Source organism: Thunnus thynnus, chromosome 2, assembly GCF_963924715.1.
Source record: "Thunnus thynnus chromosome 2, fThuThy2.1, whole genome shotgun sequence".
NCBI classification, from domain to species: domain Eukaryota; kingdom Metazoa; phylum Chordata; class Actinopteri; order Scombriformes; family Scombridae; genus Thunnus; species Thunnus thynnus.
The window spans coordinates 30842291-30863941 of NC_089518.1; the positions used below are offsets into that span (position 1 = coordinate 30842291).

The 21651-nt window shown below is 40.3% G+C and overlaps 1 protein-coding gene across 5 annotated transcripts in view; it reads right to left on the reverse strand.

Moving 5' to 3' along the window:
* Positions 1-21640, reverse strand: part of scarb2a (scavenger receptor class B, member 2a) — a 29005-nt gene extending 7365 nt beyond the window's left edge. The window contains exons 1-9 of one of the 5 annotated variants that reach the window (XM_067615886.1): positions 21535-21640; positions 13177-13237; positions 10174-10356; positions 5104-5261; positions 4771-4918; positions 4124-4318; positions 3242-3333; positions 2189-2308; positions 1614-1792 (exon numbers count right to left, since the gene is read on the reverse strand). In XM_067615886.1, coding sequence (XP_067471987.1) covers positions 1614-1792; positions 2189-2308; positions 3242-3333; positions 4124-4318; positions 4771-4918; positions 5104-5261; positions 10174-10296 — 1015 coding nt within the window. In that variant the 5' untranslated portion in view covers positions 10297-10356; positions 13177-13237; positions 21535-21640. Of the gene's footprint in view, positions 1-1613; positions 1793-2188; positions 2309-3241; positions 3334-4123; positions 4319-4770; positions 4919-5103; positions 5262-10173; positions 10733-11232; positions 11308-13176; positions 13238-21534 lie in introns of those variants that run through there. The other 4 variants (XM_067615895.1, XM_067615876.1, XM_067615905.1 and 1 more) reach the window with 4 other exon arrangements.
* Positions 21641-21651: the final 11 nt, after the last annotated feature.

Below are 21651 nucleotides of genomic sequence, written 5' to 3' on the forward strand. Positions count from 1 at the left end.
ATCACATGGAAAATCTTAGTGTGCAGATCCACAAATTCAACAGAACAAAACAGAAACTATGACGGACACCTAACGTCACGTATTCTCCAGACCACCAAACTAGACCAGATTTTTTTTTTTTGCTGGATTCTTTCAAATGGCGAAATCTTAAGTTCGCTGTATATTTGTGCGCCGAAATAAATAATGAGATTCATCCTAAACACCACCAGGATCACATAAAAGACATTAACACTACTCCTCAGGCTATAAATCTGCCTACCTCAGTCTCCAAGGATAAAGTATCATCCTTAATTGTTTATTTCATGTGCGGCAGTTTAATGTTGTCTTTTTAATTAATCAATCTCTTATTTCAATTTGGATTGATTCTTTTGTAAAGCACTGCCTCAGTGTGTTAATTAGGCAACATAAATTAATCGCCTTTCCCTTAGAAATACTGACGACACCCTCAGAGATTTCTGGTCAGTTTTTTTTGGTCTATTTTTTCATTATTCAGATTATTCATATCTCATTTATTTACTTTCTTTTACATTTTTGCACTACCAGAGATTCAAATTCTGGGGCAGAAATGGTGAAACCTTTTTTTATTTTGTATATTTTGGCCAAAAAGTAGTCAAATTTAAACATACTGAGTCTAAAAAAATACTGCTGCTGTTGCTAAAACTAACAGGATATACATATAAAAAAAGACCTTTATGTTTCCTATGTCAGTGGTAGCTGCAGCCAGGTTATATATTTACTTCTCTTGCACTAAATTACAACTGTAGATGTTTAAAGACAAAAAGCGGAAGTAGCTTTGTTCAATCAATTCTACTTTTTTTTTTTCCATTTAATTCGAAACTATGAAAGCGGATATAAAGACAGTTGAAATTTGAATGACTTTCTGCGGTTGAAGCTCTTCTGTTTTTTTTTTCTTTTTTTTTTTTAGACCACACAGGCAGTGGCAGAATGACACCAGTTAACACATGACGACGGAGCTCGGCCTCGATTGGCTCTCGACGAATCATCACTAAAATCCCTCCAATAGCGCGTGTTTGCATCAGATGAGTCAGAGGAGCTGGCAAAGGCAGCCAATCAAGATGTGGGTATTATAGCAGTTTAATCAGTGGCAACCTACTTTCACAAATAATTGCATACGGTTTTTGACATAGTTTTAATACGACAGTATATGCAGGAACAAAATAATGATAATAAAAAGGATTTTAAATGAAATACACTTAATACAAACTGGGGTAACAGTAGCATTTCTCTCTGTGATAGTATAGTATCTTCATGTCAGTCAAGCACAGTGGAGATTGCCTTATCAGTGCAATCACACTCCACTCAATGACCACTATAAAATACTTCAATAGCCGCCACACACAGGCAGCACAGTTAATCATTGAACCATGTATTGAGTAAAATCTCGCATGCTCAAACAGTGGGAGATATCAGACACCAGGCAGGGGACGCGGTTGCTGACTGAAAGGACATTTTTGGGGGCTAGAGAGGGGGGAACTATGTCATGAGGCTGGTTTAGAGTCATCAAAGGGAAGTGGGTCAGGCGCTATGGTAACTGAGGGGGTCGGGGTAGAGGCAGGGGAGGGGCGGGGTGAGGAAACAGGCGGTGCTCCTACCTTCTCGACAAACGCTGACTTTAAGCACCCCGGTGCCGAGACAGTCTCCAGCTGGCACGCAGAAGCCCGCGTTACTGGGGTTGTCTTTAGGGCTCATGAGTACGTCACTGGGGGGTGCGAAGCGGTAAGCCTGGATGCCTTTCACGTCCACGTCTTCCACGTACGCTAGATGGATTGACCTAAAGGGAAGAAACACTCGAATCTCAGTGCCTATTTCAGGAAATAATAAGTCTAAATGAAGAACTCAGGAACAAGGAACACCTCTTATCATGTTCTTATTCTTTGCTTTTCCAAGCCATAACCATAAAACAATAGGTGTCATTTACAAGACAATCAAATATCTAACTTTCTCTATGACCATTCCTAAGTCCAGGAAAACCTCTTGACATTCCTCAAAAACATCGTGTGTTTCTCAACAGTCTTATCAGAAGCAGTTATCCTTATCAGTGGATTCATAAGCATATTATATGACTGAGATGTCGTTTCCCAGCAGATAAAAACCATACTGGAAGTTCAGGTTCTCGCCCCGCCTGGATGCTTTGACTATAAACAAATTTCCAGCCATATCAGCGTACCTGCAGAGATCAGCAGCAAAGATGTAAAGCAGCTCGTTCCTGTTGATCAGAGGGTGGAAGACTGCGCCGTCCGTACCGTTGATCATGTTGCTCTGATTGGAAGACCACCACGACATCTCCCTGTTGAAACGGAGAGAAAACGGGATGTATTGGCGCTTGGTGGAAGCTGCCTTGATTTGCAAGCAGGAATCTACCAGTGGTGGAAAATAACTTCATACATTTACTCAAGAACTAAACTTTACTGGAGTATTTCCATCTTAAACTATTTTATACTTCTACTCCACCACATGTCAGAGGAAATATTGTGCTTTTTACATCCCTACATTTATTTGACAGGTATAGTCAGCAGTTGCTTTTCTGATTAAGATTACACATGAAACCACTTTTAAACCAGTCTAGTTGTGACCTCCTGAAATGTTTCAGATGTCTTTGAATCGTTGCTCCAAACTTCTAAAACTAACTTCTCAGATGGTTTCATTTAACAGTTTAGGACCCAAAGATGTAAAACTCTCCAATATTTCAGCAAAAAAAAAAACCCAAAAAGATTCCAAAATCCAAAAAATGAAAGCAAATTTGTGCATCTCACGACAACTCTGATTTATCGAGTGAATCTTTGGGGGTCAGGAACCTAAACTAAACTGCCAAACTGCATAAAAAGTAGTTTAAAACAAGCTCCTCTTCTACTTTCACTTTTGATAACTATGTTTTTGGTACTTTTTGCAGCTAATACTTTTAGGCGGAGCTTTTGCTTAAATAAAGGATCTGAGCGTTTCTTCCACCACAAGAATCTACCTATTAATGATGATTACACTGAAAGTGCAAAGTCATTTTGGATATCCAAATATTTATTTTGCAATCATGTTCTACCTCGAGCCAGGGAGCAAAGGCTCTCTCCTCTGGACTCTCATACAAGTTGTGTAACAAAAGTTGATGCCAGTTTCATGACTGGGAGGAAGTGGAAGCTATGTGCTGACAGGAAAGGGTTCCCTTTCACAGAGAAAGCAGGAAAAAGGAAAAGTCTGACACATGAAACTGCCTGATGTCAGCGTTTACCTCAGGCCGTTCCACGTGTCGATCTTGCCGTAATCCAAGTAGTTCTCCTCGCCGGTGTGGAACACAAACTCTCCTTCATGGGTTCCGTTTTTCTGTGGAGGACAAGACGAGACATGAGGTCCAGACAAAAGCTGCTGTGACAGACGAGTGTTGAGGATACAGCGGAGCGGCGCTGAATCAGAAACAGTGTTTATGTCTGGTGACAAAAGGAGCGTGGAGAACGTAAAAGAAATACTGCTTTGTGTTTGTTATTGACATGCCTCGGTGTCTTCTCGGCAGACTTTTACACAATAAGTCATTAGCAATTTATTGAAGAACACAATTAACGGTTATTTTAATTGAGGATTAATCATTTTGTCACAAAATGTCTCAATGTCCTTGAGCCGAAGTTGTTTAATTTGCTTGTTTTGTTCAACCAACAGTCCAAATCCAAAAGATAGTAAGTTTAATATCATACATGACAAAAGAAAGATTGAATCTTCACATTTCAGAGGCTGGAAGCAGTGAGTTTTAGGGATTTATGCGTGAAAAATTACTGAAACGATAAATCGATCATCAAAATAGCTGCTGATTTAATTTTTTTTGTTGATTGACTGATGGATTTATCAAACTAATAGCTCTATTTATCTATTTTAACCCAAAATGCAGCCCCCAGGATCACAAGGCCTGTGATGTCACCGCAGGTGCCAAGACGCAGACGTTACTTAATACAAAAACAGGAAGTACAAGCGTCTTCCATCAGCATGTGGCCAATCTCACTTCTCTTACATGATGTTACCACAGGCTTCCTCTCGTCTGTTGTGTTAGTAACCCCTAACTACCGGCGCACACAAGTAAAAAATGTGTACTGCAACACCTAAGGAAGTAAAATCTCCAGCTTACCTTCCACATCAGCCCAAAGTGTTTATCCACTTCAGGCTTAATGGAGTTGATCTTGGTGAGAAGAGGGTCTTCGAAGCCCCACAGAACCTCGTGGACAGTGCGGGTAAAGAACAGCTCGATGCCCTGGCTCTTCAAGTATATAGAAACACCCGTGCGCAGGAAGAAGGAGTAGGTCGATAACTCGTTCATCACCGCCTGGGGAAATGTTACAAAAAAACAAAGAAAAAAAACACCAGGTAGATTAGTGAGGGGGGGGGGGGGGGGGGGATTGGGGGGGCAAAGGTCATGAGGATTCTCACCACATTGTTTAATTTCCATTTGTAATACTTTATGTAATTTGGTGGAAGAGCTAACGATAGATGCTTTGCACTTGGCTTGTTTGTCTTGGCCTGACCTTAATGAAGTTTACATGTTCAAGATATCAAAATGTCACAATAAAACGTAAGAGGACAATAGCTTGGAGTGTGCCAGTGGGATGATGAAAGATGTGTGCCAAAAAAATGTTCCAGCACAAACAGTGATGTTGACAGAAAATTTAACACATATGCCAATCAAACGGCTTAAGCTCACAAATCTACAGGACTTGATTAAGCGGCGGCTAAAGGCAATAATGACACACGGAAGTTTTTACAGATATGATGTCTTACCACCAACGGGATGTTGACAGTCCTGATGATGTCAACCGTGGGGTCACCAGCTGACTTCTCGGGCACAAACACAAAAGTTTTGGGGTTCAGGGCGTAAATCTTGGTGCCATTCTCCAGGAAAGTGACATTTTCCCTTGGCCTGTACTCCCTGGAGCGGAAAGGGTGCGAGAGAAAAAGAAACAGAGTTTACATTGGTCAGTTAGTCCAGATGTCTTTTGTTTTGATTTCACACGACAACAACAAAATGATTCCAGATGGACCAGACGCAAGATGGCTTCTCTTAAAACAGGACCTAACGAACCGCTATCCTTTCCCATCAGTATGCAAAGTTACCTGTAAGTGTAGGGTCCGATCTGTTTGACAGATGCCTTGCCGCCTGCTAAGAACTCCTCTGGATTGGTCACATTGAAGAAGTAATACTCCATATAAACAGGTGGAGGAGGATTCTTCCATGACTCAAACACTTGGCTCTTCTCCGTCAAAGTAATTTCCTGTCAGCAAAAGAAGAAAATACATTTTCAGATTGAGAAACAGCAAAAAAAAAACAAAAAAAAAAACAACAAAAATCAACAGCGACACCTCCTACAGCATTATGTGTTGAGTATCTAAAGAAATGCCAACAAACCATTTGGTGGGATAATGTTTTATTCACATTCAGGCACTTTTCAAAGCCCTTCACTACTCTGAATGAGTGCCATCTGAGAGCACACATGGCACTTTCTGCGAAGAGCTGGTGCCGGGCCAAGACCCCAAAAACCCAGAGGGAAGCAGAGAAAAGTCCTTCATAGCTGAAAAAAACCGTCAGGACAGGCAGAAAAAAAAAATCTCAGTAAAAACTGCACACATCCCTGACCTCAGCAAGCCTAGGCAAGAATCCGACCGTGGGCTAGACAGCCCACACAAATCCAGCAACGTATTGCAAAAACAAGACATGACGTTAAATGACACGCAATATGTCAGGTGAGGTTTTTTTGAATTCAGATTATGAGAGCCAAAGCGACCACAAAAAAGGTAGTAGCTGGTTTCATTCTGATGGGGTGGAGAAAAACAGGTTTGAAAATGTATGTGAGTAGTAACCGTGTGTGACATAAACCTGGCTGCCACATGTCTAAACAAGAGTAACGGTGACTTTAAACTAGATCATTAAACTGTATATGCACAAACAGCCTTTAATTTCAGTGAAGAAAAAAGTGACTTCAGGTGTTTGTAGACCAGGAACATAAACAAGCTTTTATTTTTCCATTCTTGGGAGGGGGGGGGGGGGCAGAAAATGAACCGCTTCCTTTTGTGTCCGTTTCATGGCAAGTTCCTGAAAAACCCAAACCGTCTCTAGAGTACAGTGAAGCCATACATTGTCTTCTGCGTTCTCACAGGCACTTGTTGCTGAGAAAATATAGCTTTAAGGTGTGGCTGGAAGTTCCTGTTTGGCTTCCAACTTCCGGCAATCAAACGTGTTGTTGCTTATCTATAGAGTTGTTTGCGGGGTCTGTTGCATCCTTTCCTCTTTGCTATTTCACAAAAAACCCACGTTAGATCTTAGAGGGTTAGTCAAAATAACCACTTTGATAGCTTTGCATTAAAAAAAAAAAAGGTCAGATGGTTCAACTAAATGCAAAGAAAAAAAAGACCTATTTGGCTGATTTGGTTATGTTACAATGAATAACACACATTTACAGAATGATTAGAGATACATGACATTGATTTCATTAAGCTTATATCTACCGCTTTTCATTTCAACTAAAAATGACTGATGCTGCACAGCCCCAATCTCAGATTCAAACTAGGAAACAATGACCTGTCGCGCTTGACGTCACAGCTGCGTAACTACTTTAACAGAAGTGTCTTCAGAATTAGAGATGACATATTTAGGACGAACTCGGGGTATTTAAGAGTTGCGAATCTCCTGAGTCTTAATCATTCTGCATTAATTAAGAGCTGAAGTGAAGCCAGGTAATGCAAAAGGACACTCCCGCAGAGGCATGTGACCATCATGAGCTGTCAGTGCGCTATGACGGACTTAAAGGGAATTGTGCTAAACCAGCAAAAAAAAAAAAAAAAAAACCACTTAATTTGTTCCCTTTTTAAAATAAGTTGCATACTCTATCACTTTTGAAAACAGGCCTCTGTCTTGTCTGCCGTTTTCCCTGCAGCATTTGGGGAAAGACTTTAACGTGTGACTGTATCCGGTGTGAGTCCTTGTGTTTGCCAACCTTGAACAAAGGTCTTTCAAAAAAAGGCCTTCGTCAAAGATATATGAACGCCACTTATCTCTTGGAAAACCTTGATCTATCACCAACAAAAACACAACTGAGGGACGAAGCGGAGTGGTTTGTCAGTGTAATCAAAAAAGAAAAACAACAACAACAACAAAAAAGTGTTCGCTAGAGGCAAGGCTGAGTGAGTTACAAGGTCTTAAACTAAACAGTGACGGCAATGTAAACCGGCTTTTATTCAAACAACTTCAGGCGCAGTTTAGGTGTGGTGTGACAAGATCCTGCTTTGATCAGCGTGTGCAAAAAAAAGTCAAGAGGGCAAATTAAAATGAAAAACAAAGGAAGAATATTTGAACATTCTCAATTTAAGGCACATTTTGAGTCAAACCAGTACCAGCACAACCTTTTTCCTGACTGCTCAATCAGTCATACTACCTTGGAAAGGTGCGCTCTCCAAAACACCGCAGAGAGGAGTGGCGTGTTTGGGGGGGGGAAGTTTTTCCTTTCCAGTTTTCTCGTCTCAGCAGATCGACTCGGGATAGGCCGTGAAGAACGAGAACAACAAGGTGCTATGAGGTTGCTCTCAGGCAAAAATCGTACCCTGGAGGCCAAGAAAGTCTGTCAAATTCCTTGCATGACTTTTCCACTTCTACCCTCCACACCCAGCTCGACAAGACACACAGAGTCTGTGTCCCGGAGGTAGCTTTGAATGGTTCCAAGCAACTAGGCTACATCATTATTACAGAGAGCCACATGCAAACATCAGATTAGGTAGATTTTTGGAGTCAGTTCAGCATGTTCGGGCCCGCCTAATTCAATGGGAAGACTGTGGAAAGAGGATTAGCTATGCTGTCATTCTGTGTAATCGCGAGCCACATCAGAATTATCCCCCCCCGTTGATGAACTCTCTTAATTTGGGGACGCCGCTGTGCTTCAGAATGAGGGAAAAATGAGACGCGGACCTAAATTTAACCTCGGGAGGCCAAATCGTGTAAGTGAGGCAGCTGTTTGTGTGTCCACTACTTGGACAAAATAGTGTGTCAAGCTTTTCTGCTGAGCTGTTCCTGTTTTTTTTTCTTCTTCTTCTTCTTCTTCTTAAGTGTGTGTGTGTGTGTGTGTGTGTGTGGGGGGGGGACTTTGTGTTGAGGCAAAGCGGAGAGATTTTTAAGCACAGATTATCAGTTGCACAGAGCATCCGACCGACACTGTGATACATGTCAAGGAGAGGAATGCGAACAATTTGAAAAAGGTCAGTGGCGGGTCTGCAGGGTGGGATACTGTGTCAGCTGCCAAACACCCCCCCCACCCTACCGAGCTGCCACCCCATCACCCCTACATAACTACAGCAACAGGAAGGAGGTTCTTAATTCAGTTTTTCAGTACGCCTCACCAGTAACAGCCCAGCGGTCTCCAGAAACGAAGACACGCCACTGCACTAATTCACATGTCAAATCATATTTTTTTTCCTCCACAATTTGCTGGGATCACAAAACCAAATAAATTGTTGTATCATGTGACCTGTGTGTTTTTTGCTTTGTACTGTTTGTTATTGTGCTGTTATATGTTTTAACTGTGACCCGCCGAAGGGACTGCAGATGAAAATTAGCTATAAGCTAACTCTGGTACAGTACATCAAATGGTAACATTTATTTTTAACACTGTACATGGTCCCAATAAATACATAAATAAATGCTGAGCTGCCTCTGGGAGGTGAGAGTGAATGTGTAGATTTCAATACAACTGAAGTCAGAAAGTAATGTTTAGCCTGAGTGGATGTCATAATGTCAACATGATCGCTGACTCATTACAAAAAATGTGTGTGTGTTGGCTAACTTGTTGTAAAGCAGAATTCATCTCAGGACAGGCTGGTGCAACTGATCAAGTCTTGTTTTGCAGTGATTGATCTGTGAAGCAGCTGTAAGACTTAAACAGACCGCTGCTGCGATTTTAAGAACATTGCGCAGGTTGTGCTGGATTGCTATGCATGCAAAACCAGTTCATTTGCTGGATCTGGAGCTTATATTTCCAAACATTTAGACACAGACATACATTTTACTGCACCTTTTACCTGTCAGACATAAATCTAATTCAATGTCTTGTTGGTTTGTCTACATAAAAAGGGGATAACACATCATCCTCCATCCACAACCATGTAAAACTTGCTTTTAGATCCACCACTGGAAGTCAGGGACTCCCTCCCTGACTCGCCTCACTCCCTTCCCCCATCCCTCCAGACCTGCACACCTCCCCCCCATCCCTCCCACCTTCCCAACATCCCTGCTGGCTGAGATTTCTACTACTATTACTACCGGTAAACCTCCCCAGAATAGCCAACCATCGAGTGACCAGCGTATCAAGCCCTTTCATTATCAGAAATGTGTCACCAGGTCAGGATCGGATTGCTGGACAGGTCATCAAAAAAAAAATAAATCCCCACAGTTATCAGCCAGGAGGAAAGATCATATCATGCCTCTTTCCTTATTTTTCCACACTGCCTGCCATTCAAGAGAAAAAACGGAATCCTGTGATAAATGGAAATCATAAAAATGCTGGATATCCGTAAAGGAAATTATAAAAATATGTCAGAGGATATAAAAATGCCAGAATATTAGGGAAAGGTCATGACTCACCTCTAAAGAGTCACTAGTCCCCTTATGGGAGTTAAGGGGATTTTTTTTTCTTACATTGAGCTAAGCGTCTATAACTGTCGGTGCTTTTGCTCAGTGTTACAAGCAACTGGATCATCTCTCTATATACACACACAAGCATTAAACAAAAAGCTGTACAACCATGCTGCTGCTGTTGCTGCTGCACAGACTCGGATCATGCGGATTCATGACGGGGAAAAGCTTCATCCCCGCAGAGCTGGAAGCGGACGGTGCTGATACTGCAGCACGGTTATAAAAATAAAAAATAAAAAATGAAAATGACCACTAAAGTAAGCATGCCATATTCAAGATAATTTTACACGGGTTGATCTTGTGACCTCTGCATGTGCTGCCACCAGTGAGATGCTGAATGCGCATGATTGGCCACTGCAGATGAAATGGTCTAACATTTAAACCCCTGAAGTGTGACAGATGGAAGAAGTGTGAAAGATAGAAACAGAGACAGAGAGGAGGGAAAACACACATATGAATTGTCAGCTGAAATAATTCCCTTTATAGCGTCAGAAGAGAGCGAAACTCACCTTTTTTAACCGGCTGTGGATCATTGTTTGGAAGACTTGAGCCACAACCAGGGCGATCCCCACTATGAGGAGGTGAGCGCACACGATCCCGGTGGCGTAAATGGCACAGGATCTCCGAGTCATGATGCCGGCTTTAATGTGTTGTCCTCTCTTACGAGCAGAAAAACTTCACTGAAGTCGGAGCTTAGGTTCACAAAAAAAAAAAACAATTAAAACAACTAAAGACAGCGAAGGCGAGGTGTAGGACCGTCAGACTTCGGATCAGCCGTCTCGAAGGGGGGTTTAAACTTCTCTCTTCGCCACCCTGGCGAGGTCTCTAGGTGAGGCTGGGAGTATCAAAAAAATAAACAAAAATTAAAAAAAAAATGTTGGCACTTTATTCCGAGATAGCTATATTAACACTACAGCGTGGCTAGAGCGAGCTGCTCGGAGGCGGTGGTTGAAATGAAACAGCAGCTCTGAGCACATCGGGACGTAAATGAAGCGCCGTCCACCTCCTCCCCTTTTCCTCTACGCATTAATGAACTCGGTCAGGCGAAAAGCGTCGTTTTGCTGTGGCTGCATGGGCGGTGGGTGTGCGTTAAAAGAGAGGAAAAGGCGGTGATGGGGTGCCTTGCTTACATGCCTGATGTCACCAGAGCAAAATAAATAAATAAATAAGAAAAGCATATACAATTAAAGTGCATAAAAACATGTATTTTCTCTTATTTCCGTGCCTTTAAATGCTATTTATTTTGCATTTAGGCTAGTTAAGCAACTTCTACGAGCTTTTTTTTCATTAATGCTTTTCTGTTGCGATAATACGTGAAGTTTATGGCATGAATGTAATAAAACAAGCACAAGGATTATGAATGAATTAGCAGCAGCGTGCTTATCCGCACGGTAGTACTCCACCTGGCGACTTTATTTAATGAGATTAACGGAGGGATGTGTTGATGTACATGTACAGAAAAACATCATAAATTCATGTTCATAAAAACAAAAATATGTCACTGCAGTGTTTTGTTTCTGCTTCTAAACACTCTCTCAGAGGAAATATGCAGGCGGGAGATCCGTTACCTTTTATGAAGCATCCGCTATCTCGCCTCATCGCGTCTCCTTAAATAAGCTCCGCGTGGACATGAATAATGCGCCGTTCGAGCGACCAACGATCGTTGACGCGAGCCCTTTGTCCGACCAGCTCGGGCTCTCATTGGCTATCGCCCTCACGGACCACCGTCTCGAGACCACCCCCTCTGGGCGCTGATTGGTCAGACGCTGGTGAGTGCGATGTTGAATTTGATCGACTGATTTCGGGGCGGGGCTCCTTTAAAGGGGGAACCGACGACGTGATGCTTCTGGCCGGGCAGTGAGTGGATGTTCGGCGGCCACAGCGGAGCCCACTTTAACCATAGATGATGTAGTGAAATACCAGAGAAATGCGAGTGATTTATAGACTGCATTAAGCTCATCATGAGGCCACTAAATATTGACAAAAACGAGCATTTATATACTCTCCATAGAGGAGAAATGTCACTGCAGAAGTTAAAGTATCAACAGTATTGTTGACATAATGTAATATAACCTTGAGTCAAGGTTTTGGTAATAACAGAGCTACACAAAAACAATTCTCTTTGCTGAGAAGACTTTACAAAGAATTTCAATGCCTCACTAGAAAGTAGCATGTTGGGACTATCTTGGTGAAATAAAGTGAATTTAATTGACAGTGCATTTAAATGAGTGATTTCATCTAAAAGAAGTGGATCTACAACACATGCTTGCACGTTTAATTAGTGCAGGATGTTGCAGCATCATATACCAACTATAAATGGTATGATAGTTACCATTTACAGGCCCTCGTGTTATCGTAAAGCCTTTAATGTTTCAGTGGGAGCAGAAATGGTGTGAATTCTCAACGTGACACGAGGCAGGAAAAACAGCAATGACATTAAGTTTGCAGCAACACTCGAAAAAATCCATTTGTTTCGGCACAGCAAACACTGATCTGAGCTATGCGACGCTTGCCTGCTGGTTAGACAGTTTTTTTCAGAGCTTTGGTCCAGTCAATATTGATTTTTGCTTAAAGGAAATTTTTCTGAGTGTTCATTTTTCACTATGATTTGGTTCTAGCAGCGATAGGAGCACTAGTACAGTGGTACTGTGTTCACAATGGCGACGTTGTGTGTCAAGCATAGGGGAAGTATGAATTGCAGTTTAGATTTCCTTGAATGGGAAACATCAACGATGGCATCACAATCAAGTGTTGAACTAACAAGCTTGTGGCTACTGTTGAAGCCAGTTTGAAAAAGCACCAGTCCAGTTGGCCTAATGGACAACATGCAATCTAATGCTTGCTGAAGTTAAAGTTTCACACCTCTAAATACCATCAGGACTTCACGTTTAAATGTCAGAAAAGGTCAGAGGTGACTTTCCCCGGGATTCTACAATGCCTTTTGGATTCTGTGGCACTCAAAGCATCTAACTTCTGTAAGGCTGAAACTGGACACTGGGAATTGTGAGCCACCACCATCCTTATTTACAGACAACACCAACTGCTTATCTCAAGAGAGCTTTTACCCACAATTCTGCTGGATGAGATTCCAGTTTAGATACAAGGTTACCTAATGAGAAATCTGTCACCACTCAAACAGCTCCACCAGTCTTTCATCCAACCGGCTGCAGCTCTTATATGCCTTCACAAACAAATCTGAATCAGATGCAATAAAGCTATCCTCTCTCATCAGCTATCTGTTTCTCATTGACTGGGAGTTATTTGGGGTTTGGTTGGTGGCCAACAGTTTTGGATACTTCCTGCTATAAAAAAATGCTGTATGGGCAGTAATGGACGGACTGAAAGGTGAACACGGTCATGCAGTCACCTCTTGCATAATCCATTCCTAAATAAAGCAGGACAAAAGAATACCACTTTTCCTCAGGAGGTGATATACATCATATCATTTGATGTTGCTTACTGGAAGGAACTGGCTGGGCTGGACTCTTAACATTAATGTAATTGAGTGTTACCTCATTGTGCTAAGCCTTATGGCAATCCCGGAGGATGGGAGCTGCAGGAGGGGGGCGGCATCTGTTCAAACAAGAGAAGTAAAAAATGCTAAAGAAAATCATCAGGGGGGAAGGATAACAGTCAAGTAATGCAGCAACATTGTTTCTGCCAAAAGAAAGGGTGGGAGGGTGAAGAGGGGTAAAACAGTTCAACCTTTGTGATGGTCTCTTTTTATGTTTGGTCAACAGAGCGACACTGATTTTTTTCTTTTTTTTTTTTTTGTTGTTGGACTTGTTGGAAGCTGAAGATATCCAGCTTTGAAGGGCTACACAAAGCTATTTGATGACTGGGGATCAACATTTTTATGTGAATATCTCTATGTACAGCACGATAAAAGGGGTTCATGGATAGAAGAAGGCAACCATTCATACACGCCACAACAAGGAGACTTTATCCAAAGGGTAAATAATTTCGGACAAGTTCCTCCAATGGATCTGGGTGTCTGTTGTCTCCACAAATCATTCATTGTGTTCCGACGCATTTTGTCCCCCATCAAAAACAAAAAATGCACCAATAGCTTTTAGTTTGCACTTTGAAGACACAGCTAAAGTGCAAATGTGGCTAAACAGCAAGCACATTTATGCGGACACAAATGTCTATTCATGAGTTAGGAAAAAAAAGTATTCTGTGAATGTTTCATACATTCTGCGCAGTCAACATTTCTAAGTTGTCCGTGATAACTGCAAAATGGGTTATGCGCTAACTCACGTGGGCTTTACTTCACATTGTGTTTAGGAGCAATTTAAGGTCATCGTCCTCACACATCCAATAATTACGATAATAGCTCTATTGTGAGTCAGTAACTCAGTACCTCTGGTTTATTCACATTTGAAACAATTTGCTTTTCAGTAAAACACAGGCGTTAGTTTGACTAAAGAGATGCTCATGACTGTCAGGAAAATCATGTTTGAAGTTGATGGGTGGATTCACAGTGAACTTTGCAGAGGCTAAATGTAAACTACTTTCAGCTTGCTCAGGAACACGCAGTATGCAAACATTGATTCATTTCTTTTAGGCTAACATATCCCTCAAATAAAAAATTGTTATGCTGAATTCATCTACAGCACTGTACAAATAACGGTGCCGACGCCCTAAGTCACAAAGCTATCTGAGGTCATGCCTTCATGTATCAACAAGGTAACAAGGATAAACAGGCGTGTTTGAATTGAAGTAAAGTACAGAAGAACAGGAAGGTACATTTAAGTGTTGAGGCAAACATTTCATTCATTTTAAATAAATACATCCCCTGCTATGTGTTGAGAAACTCGCACAGCTATTAAGTTTAAAAATCAATAACTACATTGTTTGTCAAAGTTCATCATTGACCATGAGCCACTTAAGGTTAAGTCAACAGCTCTTTCCAGAGCTTTTAATCAGCAGTCTTTCTCAGTGGACTGAGTTTTGGATGCAGTTGAAAGCTCCAGAAAGAGCTAGTGGAGTTTGAGTTGAGTTTTTTTGTTGTCAAATCTAAAATGATAAGATTACCTGAATGTATTATCACTACTACACTTGCACAATGCAAAAGATAAGTGAATTCCTGTGTTGTAGTTTAACATACAACACAATGCTCTATATCAGCTTTAAATATTGCAATTTAAATTCTAGTTCTTTATAATTTGGGGAAATTCTACCATCCTAACTAGGTGATGTAAAAACTGCATTGTAATCAAGCACAAAAGAAGCCAGCTTTTCTTATACATAAACTGTCGGAGGAAAAGTATTTTCTCTTGACAGCAACAATCTGCTGTCTGTAAGATTTTTTAAAAAAAGTGAAAACCAACCCTATCATCCAGTCACCAACCAAATTCCATCATCTATCATCCCTATCTGCAGCTCTCTCCTCATATCAACACAACAGAAACAACTCTAACACTTTTTGTAAATACTGCTTGACATAAGCGTTGCCCTCCACCCTGCAGGGCTGCACTGCGGTGGAGCCTGGTACCGAACATTAAGTCACGGTACTTTCGAGGCTAAGACAGGCTTTGTAAGGCAAGAGACTGATATACAGGCATAGTTGTGGGGGTGGAGACTTGTGAGGAGTGCCAGACCTTTTCACTGGAGGTGATGAATGCAAACGGAGTCATTAAGTGCTATGGGAAGAGTACACTACAGTGAATTTATTTCTGCGTTTATTTATTTCATGTTCTCCTTGGAGAGAAGTACAGTGGCCGAAAGAACTTGCTATGTTGCAGCCAGTGGTGGAAAATAACTAAGTACATTTACTGTACTTCAGTATAAGTTTGACGTACTTGTAGGCCCTATTTTACTTCAGTAATTCCATTTTATACTCTAGTCCACTACATTTTAGAGGAAACCATTGTACTTTTTACTCCACTACACTGACAGTTACTTGTCAGATTAAGATTTTACAAAAGGGAAAACATAGATAAACTTATGAAATACATTGCATTGTTAAAGGTTTAACCAATGGTTGCCAACCTTTTTGACTTGTGACTTCTTACAGAAAAGCAGCGTCTTGTTGGCATCTCTTGTAATGTTTCAGACATCTATGAGTTGTTAGCTGTTGCACCAAAGAGAGATTTCCACTCAGATGGTTTCATTTAAATATTTTTTTTAAGTTCAAAGAGGTAAAATTAACCAACTTTTCATAAAAACAACAAAGGTTAGGGAAAAGCCCCAAAATGAATACACATTTTGCTGTTTTTTTGCTCCATTAATCATCCCACAACCTATCTATTGATATCTTAAGCACATTTTACTGATGATATGTTGTACTTTTACTTAAGCAGGATTTTGAATAAAGATGTTTACTTGAAATGAAGCATTTTTACATTGTTGTATTGGTACTTATCCTTAAGTAAAGGATCTGACTTCTTCCTCCACCTCTGGTTGCAGCAGAAAATAGAATTGTAATATAAGAAACCAAAATGAGCGATAAGAAGAAAAGCTGAGAGATGGGATCCAAGCTGTTCCTTTGTAACTGTATGTATTGTATATGCTTTCTCATGGTCAGTGATGGACTGACCATAGCATTCCTTTGTTTACCTAGGTGGGGTTCATTTCCCACCATTCAACTAATGTGTTTTGTAACAGGAGACAGCAACTCATTGTTCCCACACAGAACGACAAAGTGTTAATTTAAGAAATCAAAGAGGAGCCGCTGTCGCACGACATTACAATGGCAGAAAGACAGTCTTGTTGATCTAAATAACAACATCTTTTCAAAACATGATATGTGTTCATCATGATTAACAAAAAAAAAATCGTGGTGATCTTGCTTAGTCCTGCTGTCCCCAGGGTTGAGAGGAGAGTTATGCAACAATATATGCATTGTGCATTAGGCATAGCCTGACAAAGCCAGCCCACAATTTAGCTTCACTCATTAAATTGTGAAGGGAAGAACTGAGGCTGCAAGATGTACTCTGGCTTTGGGAGGCTAGATAACAGTAAACAGTGACAGTAAGTAATACGTTACGTCATTTGAAGGCACTAGGAATGTTAAAACAAACTTTATACTATTATTTCTTATATAAGAAATGATTTAATCTGCAACATTAACAGGCAGCCTAAATGGAAGCCTTAAAAATGTGTGAGTGTTAGTCAATTCATTCATTAATTACCAATGATAGTGATAATCTATTAATTGTTTTAGTCATTTAACAAGAAAAAATGTCAAACACACTCTGGTTTCAGCTTCTCAAATGTGAGGATTTGCTGCTTCATTATAAAATGAATATCTTTAGTTTTTGGACTGCTTGAAGACGACACCTTGGACTCTGGGACCTTGTGATGGGCAGTTTTTGTAAAGTAATGATTACTTTATAAATGAATTTTGAAAAGTCACCAGATTCATCGAGAATATAGAAATATACAAAAACATATTCAGAACAATAGCCTGAGCATGTGGTGCCAATATCTTGACTGTTTATGAAGGTTTTAGGGAAAACTTGAGGAATCTATTAAAATGGGGGTGTGAAGCTTGTTCAGCCAAATAAATGTCAACGTATCAAAAGTTGACAGGACCTTGACCACAGGACTTCTGAGAAAGGGATATCTATCATGCCAAACCTGTATTGTGTCCTGTACAGATAGCGTGTTAGGAGGTTTGCACATCCTTTCTGGTGTATTGTTTTCTACAGTTGCTCAACATCCTAAAGGCTGTAAGAATGGCAGTAAACTTTTTCACTGAAAAGCCAGCATGCTGCTAAACCCTCTGATTTTACTGTAAACAAAAACATTTCCTGTGTATCAGACCAGTTTCCCCCAATTGTACTCATCCTGTTGATGAGAAGTAGAAAGTCTCTAGAGGAAAATTAATGTTGTCCTGTTGCTTTGATTTTTTTAATTTTATTGTGCTTGTGTGGAATAAATAATCAAATAAAAGAATGCACGTCATCTAGCAACCAATCAAAAGTGTCATCAAGTTTCTTCATTTTTTTTTTACCCTTTCTGGTCTAAATAAATGTAAATAAAGTGCTAAAATAATGACTCAAAATTACTATCATCAGTATCATTTGGATTTGTTTATGGATCTGTTTATAAAAGTGGGATTTGTTTTCAAATTGTATCCCCTCACCACCGCTGCACTGATCACATCAGGCATGTGGTAAATACAATTAAACAGTAGATACAGTTGACCGCATCCTAATATTTTCCATCCATTTGCTTCCAGATTTTTTTCTAAAGGGGCTGAGCTTTCCAAAGTCAGGCCATCTTTGCACAACCATTTAGAGGGCGATTTGTAGACAATGACCGATTTCGTAGGTGTCGTATTTCAATATTTATAAGTCAGGACGCATGAGAAGGAAATCCTCCTCAAGAGGAAAAAGAAAGGTACGGTATGTAAAATGCGGAGAAAACAAACTCAGGCGCTTCCTCACTGCAATCAACAAGACAGATAAGAAAATTAGACTGAACTCCTTGTGAGCGTGCAGGACCTAGAACTGCTGACAGATAAAAGTTGCATCTAAAAAATGTTAACTTTTCAGGAGCTAAAAAGCAGCCTTGTTCATAGCCGACCAACATGTGTATTTGAGTTTATCCAGGTAGGTATAAATGGATTTTACTGGTCAAAGGATAGTAGAAGTTGCCCATTCCTCAGAAGGCTAGGTAGCTTTTAATGTGAGTTAATAAAACATGAAAATAACCTCCACTGGAGTTAAAAGTTTTCCAATATCAGCTGCAGTTAGACAGAGAATCTCCTTTGCTTTTCTTCCCTTATGAGGAGCTTACTTAGAAACTAAGCTGGCAGTTTCATGCTGGGGATACACTGAAATCTGAAAGGTTCAAATGTCAACATACACAGTATATCTCAATGTGGATGAAAGGTTTGACACGTGCTTAAAAAACCAGAAACGGTGAATTCAGGTCATCAGCAGACCAGAAAGGAGAAGGGATTCAGCTGACCTGACACTTGGCCTTTGCATGTCACTATACAGTATGTCACGCCGTCTGACTAAGGTATGTGGGAGAAAGATGTCACAACACTTTGTTGGGAGGAGTGGAGTGACATCAGTGAAGTTCCATCAACAATTTAAAGTCGGAAGTTCCTCAGAGAAAATGGTGCAATAGTGACGTAACATGGTCATGACAACATTATCCATTCATTGATCCACGTAGCTGCTGCATCATGTCGCCTCAGAGCGGTCCTGTGACAGCACGAGGACTCTATAGGCACGAGTAGGAGGCTCAGGACAGCTGGAGAGATAAACAAATCCATTCACAGTCTACAGTCAAGGGGCCTGTAGTTGCTGGCATCGAAATAACCGCATAATAATAATATGCTGTGTGTTTATTTGATTTTAATGGTTTCTTTGCAACCAACTTTAAAAGACAAACAATAAGAGTCATACAGTTGTCTGACCTTTCAATCAGCTGATGAAAAAACATCAGCTGATTGAAAGCAAAACATTGCTCTAATTAAAAGTTATTAGGAGAGTCGCTTTCAACACTGTCTTCCATTAGGTGATAACTCAACAGGTGGTACTATACTTCAACTACTCCATCAAAAACGGGATCTTGTAGGTTAATTACGCCAAATTTAACACTGAGTAAACAGTGAATTGAAGCTGCCCGTGATAGTTTTAAATCTCAAATGTTTATTCAAATCTTATTGTTTTATGGCTGCATTCAAGCTGGCTGTGTCGCTGGCAAACAAACTAAAACAGCATATTAGACAGTTCACTGACTGCATTGAAACTGTTAACTAAGTTAGTTTGTTGCTATAAATAGGGATCATCAGCTTTGAAAAAAGGGGAAACAGAAGTCTCTCTGTCTCAGCAGTGTTTTCCCTGGTGGCTGAACAGCAGGAGAGTCCGGGGACCTGAAGTCAGGCTAATTAGTTAATTCACCAGCCCTGAAGGGAATGGCATGATTACACTCAGTCAACAACAATCACTGTTCCGTGCAACAGAACTTGCCATGAATGTCTCTATAATCTTAGCACATCTTGATTTTGCCAAGTGGTTGTTGTCCTGAGACCAACATTTTGGGACAACAGCTGCCTCAGCCAATCAACGTTTGTGATGCCCCAAAAATTGCCCAGAATATCCCTAACCCCAAGGATCGCAATAGATGAAGCAATATCATGGGCAACTTCTGATGTTTAACATTACCCTAAAAGTTGCCTCAGTGTATTGGATAGATTTTTGACCCTAGCTCTCACTGTTGCTTGCTGTCTGCAGCATTGCCCATAAAATTGCAGAATTTATCACTACCCTAAGCTCAACCAACATCAAGAACAGTGGCAAGTTTATGCTTTGTTAGCTAAAACTAGATATTTTTCTAGTGCCCTTCAAATATGAAAATAAATCAAATGTGTTTTTGAGTCAAATATTATTTATATTTACAGTACACATTAAAAGTTTGGTTAGTATTGGCTTGCTAGCTTGCACATGTTTGCTAGCTAACTAAATTTTTAGCTTTTTTAGCTAGGCATGCTATAAAAATATCAACATCTAAATATTACTTTCAGATTGTTTCAATTTTAGCCAGAAAGATAACAATGCTGATCGGTTCTGGCTGGTAGCAACCTGGCTAACTGTTAGCTCACCTTTGCAAGCTAATGTTAGCCTACTTCCATGGTGGCAAAATGCTAATCTATAAAGCAAATAGCAGGGCTTTCTCTGATGACATCACAAACGTTGATTGGCTGAGGCAATTGTTGTCCTAGGGCTATCATACAAAATGTTGGTCTCAGGACAACAACCACTTCACAAAATCAGGTCATGCATAATGTCAGCATCCTTAGAAACAGACCGTAAACTTGGGGAACTATCTACTGTGAGAAGTACAGAACAAAGAACAACAGTTTAGGTAAATTGGCAGTAATACAAAGAATCACAAAAGCAGAAGCACATTGTTTAGCATACAGTAGATTAAGCAGTGGTGGTACTTTAAATCAAGTACTGTACCTAACAACAAATTTATTATACTTGACAATTTAGGCAACTAAACAGCTACAGCTACAGCTTCCACAACACAACAGCACAACAGCTACAGCTTCCTATTACTTTGCAGAAAAAGATTTTCACAGAAATCATACAATCATCTTATAAATGATTAGGCTTTGTAATAGATTAAAAGTACACAAAAGGAAATGAAGCAGTTGAAATTAGCTCCCCTTCAACCGACTACAACATTACCATGCTTTTGTTTTGTTTTTAGGTACATTTGGCTGATGATGCTTATGCACTTTCATTTAGGCTAAGTGAAATGGATGCATCAGGACTTTTACTTGTAATTGAGCATATTTACATGGTGATATGTCTAGTTTTACTTAAATAAAGGATCTGATTACATCTTACAATATCTAACAACATCTAAAAACTAGATAGTATTTAGGTGGTATATTTCAGCAATTACACATTTTATTGACAGTGATTACAGATGCCATGATTGCATGGGATTTGGCTCAGGAGTCAGGATGGTATAAATTTAACTGCCAAATTTTCTAACAATGAGAGCCCCCTAGTGTTCAAATACCGCACAGTAAGCTCCACACAAAGGAATCTTTATAACTTCATCTTTATGACTATACATGTGCGCCCGGCTTGTGCAGTCATATGGTAAAATTAGTGAAACAGCTAAACCTACAATCCCTACTACTATACCTATTCTGGGTGAGTTTTGTTTATACCATAGTAACTGTGACTCAGACAACACAACAGCTGAAACCACATAGTTTAACACCCTATAAATGGAGCTATAAATATAACCTCTTGCTGTTGTGAGTGAGCAACTTGACTACCAGTATATACACATCTAGACGCCATATAAGTCCACACACACCCCGCATAGCAGAAGAATAACATTAATTTAAAAGGAAACATCTATTCTAGGTTTATGTATCCCACCTTTAACAAGCTGTGCTTGTTTGCTGCTTCGCCGATACGAGCCATCTGCAAAGATGAGTGTAAGCGTTTAATTTCATATAAAACGACTGATTAACGTCTCCTCAACAGTCCAACGAA